Genomic DNA, 6000 nt, shown 5'->3' with positions numbered 1-6000 from the left:
CTGCTGGGACCTCTGTCCCATTTCCTAGGTCGTACTGCTGCCATTCTGCTGGAGCAGGGTCTTCCTCCCTCTTCTATTCTCTGTAGTCTCAGGAAAGTTGCTAGAAAATAGGGGGAAATGTAGCGGTCCAAAACTAACATCATGGACCGTATGGGACCTAAGGGTATTCTGGAAGAATATTGTCAGAAAGAGTCCCATGGAGGTACAAGTTACAAACAGTATACAGTAGCAGTTACCTTAAGTTTTCATTACTAAAGTCTTATGCTGTGGGTAACTAGGTGTGATGGTGTTTAATATGTTAAAGATCATACTCTCTTCCATCTCAGTTTTGAGGTGTATATAAACGTTGACTTCAGAATTTTAAAGTACATTTTTATTTTTATTTTATTTTTTCTGCGGTACGTGGGCCTCTCACTGCCGTGGCCTCTCCCGCTGCGGAGCACAGGCTCTGGACGCGCAGGCCCAGCAGCCATGGCTCACAGGCCCAGCCGCTCCGCGGCATGTGGGATCCTCCCGGACCGGGGCACGAACCCGTGTCCCCTGCACCGGCAGGCGGACTCTCAACCACTGCGCCACCAGGGAAGCCCTAAAGTACATTTTTAGAGATTTATTTTCAGCTCTTAACTCTTAAAGACAATTTGTAGTAGCTAGATACATCAAAACACTAGACCTGTGGGGTTGCTTGGGTTATTTCAGTAAATTCAGGCCTCAGTTTATTAATGAAGAGACAAGAAAAAAATGCTCTGATAAACTGGAGATAAAAATCTCCTGAGCCTTAGAGAAAAGTCAAGGTGGCAAATGGTATGTGTCATGTTGTTTGCCGTTTCTGTTCTGTTGATGGTGTCCTGAGCTGGTCAGGGGTCCAGAACTTAGAAGGGGAAAGTGACATAAGTGCAGGAGACTTGATGTTTCTGGTGTGGGAACTTGATAATGAAAGATAATTAAAGTGTAGGTCAGTTTATCTACAGGGCACGGTTTCATTTCTCTACCAGATGATGAGGGTGAATTTGAAATTAAGTTTAAGCCAAAATTTAAAGTAATTGGGCAATGACTAATTTCTTCTTACTCTACTTTGCTCAGGGAAAGAGTTTCAAGATGGGAGAAAAGGATTTAAAATGGGATAATGTCTAAATCCTTTCCAGCACCTGCTTCTTTAACTTTAATGCCTTTCTCCACTTTGGATTGTTGTATTAAAGTTTCATTATTTGGCTTGAAGTATTATAAAGTGTTGGACATTTACGTGTTCAGAAGATAAAGTCTGTTCCTGTTATCCACATCTCTGTCTTTGCATTAGCATTTTCAGTGGAAAAAGGTTATAGTCACTATATAGACAGCTACCTACATCAGTTCCTTAAGGGAGGTTCCTGTTTGTTCCAGACTTGACCTCAGTAGGCAGGGAATCAATGTTTGAAATACAGTAAGAAACTGCTAGATACAGTTTGATTGCATAGTGCATTCTCCCTACCCTCTTATTTTCGCATGTGTGGTTAGTCTTTAAAGTGTTCGTTATTTTTAATCTGACTTTTTGTTGGGTTCATCTTTGTGGTCAATGCTATACATCAGAAGGCAGTTACAATACTTTGGCTTCTTTTTTGTTTAAAAATTGTAATTGCGACATTCAATGGCTGAGTCAATTTCAGCTCCCTTAGTCATGCCTCACTTTTTTTTTTTCTATTTTAAAATAAAGGCAGCGACAGCTTTCTTTGTTTTATTTACTTTCTCATTTGCTTTTTTCTTTTAATTGTTACAGAATTGTAGAAATGACAGAAGCAGAATTCTGCTAATCAATCAAACCCTTTTTTCTAGCCTCATTTCTCAATGTCCAGAATGTTGTAGAAGCTTAAATTTTTGTGTCACGTTTAACTAGCATGAGATGCTCTTTTATGGTATAGTTTTAATACTCAGTCCATATCCTTAAAATACCTGGTCCAACTCCTTAAAATATTAATTAGTACTGTACAGTACATCCATCTCCTGCTCTGGCAAACAAATTTTATGTATTTGGAGTCATATTTTGTTTAAATTCTAAAGTTGAAGAGTGGTAGATACACAATTCAGCATGAAAGCTTAATTATTTATGTGGAAATTGTAAGTGAATGTTTTATCTTGACATTGGTTTAATGATAATATTTGAATTGTTTCTTTACTAGTCCCAGCCCAAGTATTATCTACTGCCGTGGAGTTTATAAGTTAATACCAATTTTATACCTAAATTTAAGAGGTTAGATGTCATGTCTATCTTTAAATGTACAGGGCACTCCTACTTTGTGGAGAGATATATTGAAAGCTGGTAATGAGTAGAATATTCATTTATTTAACCTTTAAACCTTAAATGTTAGTGGAACTTAAAATTTCACTTTAATGACTATTTTCACGTACTTTTTAAAAAAAAAGTTATTTTAAACTTAATTGATTCTTTGATACTTGTCTTGAACTCTTGTTTTTACTTAAGTTGAGAAAATTTAAAAAGGGTCACCGTGATGCTATAGTGTAACATCTCAAAAGTGTGTAACAGTGAAATTTCAAGACTTAGTTTTCATTAGAGCCAACCAAAACAGGCTGATTTGTAAGGTTTTTCCAGTGCTACAAAAGCTACAAAATTCCACTGCTAGAAAAACATAGCAAAATAGGGAAATTTAATTTATTTATTTATTTATTTTTTTGCGATACGCGAGCCTCTCACTGTTGTGGCCTCTCCCGTCACGGAGCACAGGCTCGGGACGCACAGGCCCAGCGGCCATGGCTCACGGGACCCAGCCGCTCCGCGGCATGTGGGATCCTCCCGGACCGGGGCACGAACCCGTGTTCCCTGCATCGGCAGGCGGACTCTCAACCACTGCGCCACCAGGGAAGCCCCCAGGAAAATTAATTTTGATTCAACCTTTATTCTATTATTTATGATGCAAATTTGCTAGTTCCTTCTTCAGTAAATAAAATTATTAAGTTTTAAACTCCCTACCATAATTACAGTTTTCAAATTCTTATCTGAAATTTTAATATATTAAGAGTATTTGATAGTTTAATGTAATGAGTAGTTTTGAACGTGTAATAATTGGGTGAGGTAGGTTAGTTACTCTGGAATGATGTGAAAGCTCAAAATTATATCTCGCTGATTTTCTGAGTTAGGTAGAAACTTTAGGAAATTGGAAATATCTTTCTTTTTCTTTCTTACACTAAAAGAATTGCAGTTTGGGAATAATTCTACCATATTTTAATAATCTGTAATTTAACAAACATGATACCTTCATTAAAGAAAAAGAAACACCAAATACTAGTAAGTAATAATTATATAGAGTGTCAGGTAATGGATAGCAACTATATGCCTCATTTTAAAAATTGGTATAATTAGCTGTAAAATTTAGTAGGTTGGAGTCTTGCTGAATTTTGCCAAGGAGTTACACGGAAAATTCTTTCCAACATTTGAGAAAAGAAAGGGAAAAAGGTCTTTTCAGGTTTGAGAATTGTCACTAAGATATTCCAGTTATAGTTACTGAGATGAGACATAGAAAGAGAGATATATTCTGTTTTTACTATTACCTAGACCTTTTTTGGTCAAGTTATTGTTTTCACATTTAATGGAAAGAATCTGATGGTGGAAGTTGGTGGAGAGGAAATTGGAGTTTGTGTTTGTTCTTCAGGTAAAGAAAATATATTGGAAAATTACCAACGAAATAAGGAAATGTCATCAATAGTTCGTGTGTTGTAGTATCTTCTATTACTTTTCTTCAGTGGGAGATATAGGAATCAAGCTAAGTAATTACTAAAATGAATAATTGTTCTCAGTTTTTTCCTGGTCAATCCAAATCTCATGGATTTGTGCAACTACCCAGTAATTTAATTAGGACCTAATTCAGGATTTTTTTTTCTGTTTTCTAAATAAATGTACAGCTGATTTATTCTCCCTTCTTCTTTTTTTAAGGAATCTAGGTAAAAATGGCTTATCTAACAGTAGCATTTTATTGGATAAATGTCCGCCTCCAAGACCACCATCTTCACCATACCCTCCCTTGCCAAAGGACAAGTTGAATCCACCTACACCTAGTATTTATGTGAGTCTGAATTGACTGACTAGAAGTAAATCAAACCAGTGTTTGCACCTACCTGTCTTTCATAAGATCTTGCTTTAAATCAATATGGATGCCCTTTAGGAAACTTTAGAATTATTGGCAGCAGCGTGAATGTTTCGGGGAAAAAAATGATGTATTCAAAAAGATTTTGTAATAGCATTTAAAACGTGCCTTCTCAGCTGTTAACTGCGATTACATTACAGTAGTGAGAAATACTTTTTACTGCACCCAATTTTGAGCAGATGTAGGCAAAAACTACCTAAAAGTGTATCTTCTTTTTGAGTAAGCTGTGTTTTAAATCTGCATTCTACTAGTTGTAAGGACCTTAACATTCGTTCTGTTTTATACATCTACCAAAATAAAAAAGATATTTACCTTCAAAAAAAAGTGTTCGAGAACATAAAATGTGATAATAAATATGTCATTAAAAAGCTTAATAGATTATTTAAAACTGGGGATTAGTTTTACTTAATGGACATTTAGACATGTGGTATAGGAAGTTGATAAGAGTTCAGTCAAAGCAACTCTTATTTATGTTTCTCTGAAATAGGTCCTCCTACCCCATTTCCTTCCATCTTCCCACTTCTACCCCAAATGAAGAAATTTTAAACTATTGAGTGTTTTTGGAGATTTCACCCTATTTTCACCCTCTAGGGGGCCAACTGTCTATCATACTAATCCTTTAGTATGTAAGGGAAGCACTGGGATACATATGTAATAAAACTTTTATACTGAGGTCTGAGGGGGGGAAAATGCAAAATTATTATTTATCTTTTACGGGTTGTCTTCTTCAGCCTGCTTTCATTTTGGTAATATTATTTTAAACGCTGATTTTTTCCCCTCTCTTTTGTGATAAGAGAAAAACCACATAACATAAAATGTATCATCTTCACCATTTTTAAGTGTACAGTTCCATAGTGTTAAGTATATTCTAATTGTTTCAAAACAGCTCTCCAGAACATTTTCATCTGGCAAATCTGAAATTCTATACACATTAAAAAACAGCTCCCTCTTCCCTGGTCTCCCCAGCCCCTGGTAACCACCACTTTCTGTCTCTATGAATTTGACTACTTTAGATACCTCATATAAGTGAAATTATACACAATTTTTCTTTTTGTAACTGGTTTATTTTCACTTAAAGTGTCTTCAAGATTCATCCACATTGTAGCATGTGATAGGACTTTCTTCTGTATCTCTCCCACGTATTTTGTTCAAGATACAATGGACAAGAGAAATGTACGTGGTTACTAATTACAATTAGAATCAAAAGACATAGTGATAAAATGCTATAAAACATAAAATAGGAATAACGACACATAGGATGTATTATTTATTTAAATTGCAGTAAATAATGAATATAAATTTGGCATAATATTTTCTAAAAGATCTGCTTTATGGAGCTCTAACAATACGTTTTAATTTTACAGTTGGAAAATAAACGTGATGCTTTCTTTCCTCCATTACACCAATTTTGTACAAATCCAAACAACCCTGTTACAGTAATACGTGGCCTTGCTGGAGCTCTTAAGTTGGGTAAGCTTTAAATAAGAAAAAGGAAAAGTGTATATATTTCCTTTACTGTCTATTAACTTCTAAAGCACTGGCAGAAACTTTTTTCTATTCTTTTGTAGTTTTTCACATTTTCATTTTAATATGTGTGTGAGAGAAAGAGTACTTATTACTTCTTTAATCCATAACGTGAAGATACGATGATAATGGTTAAATTAACTGGTGGTGTTTTAATTTAGCTTTTATTTTCATCCAATTATATAATTATAATTATGATTTAGGTTGACTAATAGAAGAAATTTTTAAGATAAAATATAGGTAAAATTTGATATTACTAATAAGTACTGTAGCCCCCTAAGTGGTTCCTGTCACCTGCAGAGATTGAATAAACAAGTGAATCTTTAGCCCCTGGCCCCTTGATTAT

General features: G+C 35.1%; 1 protein-coding gene across 7 annotated transcripts in view; it reads left to right on the top strand.

Moving 5' to 3' along the window:
* The window catches only part of KDM6A (lysine demethylase 6A), a 208524-nt gene that overhangs the window by 167531 nt on the left and 34993 nt on the right, over positions 1-6000 (top strand). For all 7 annotated transcript variants that reach the window (XM_081222345.1, XM_081222344.1, XM_081222350.1 and 4 more), the window contains 2 exons: positions 3920-4049; positions 5495-5600. In XM_081222345.1, the coding sequence (XP_081078471.1) occupies positions 3920-4049; positions 5495-5600 (236 nt within the window). The remainder of the gene's footprint in view (positions 1-3919; positions 4050-5494; positions 5601-6000) is intronic.

The sequence above is a fragment of the Mesoplodon bidens genome (assembly GCF_964165515.1).
Source record: "Mesoplodon bidens genome assembly, chromosome: X".
Taxonomy (NCBI): Eukaryota; Metazoa; Chordata; class Mammalia; order Artiodactyla; family Ziphiidae; genus Mesoplodon; species Mesoplodon bidens.
This window is presented reverse-complemented; position numbering and strand designations above follow the sequence as displayed.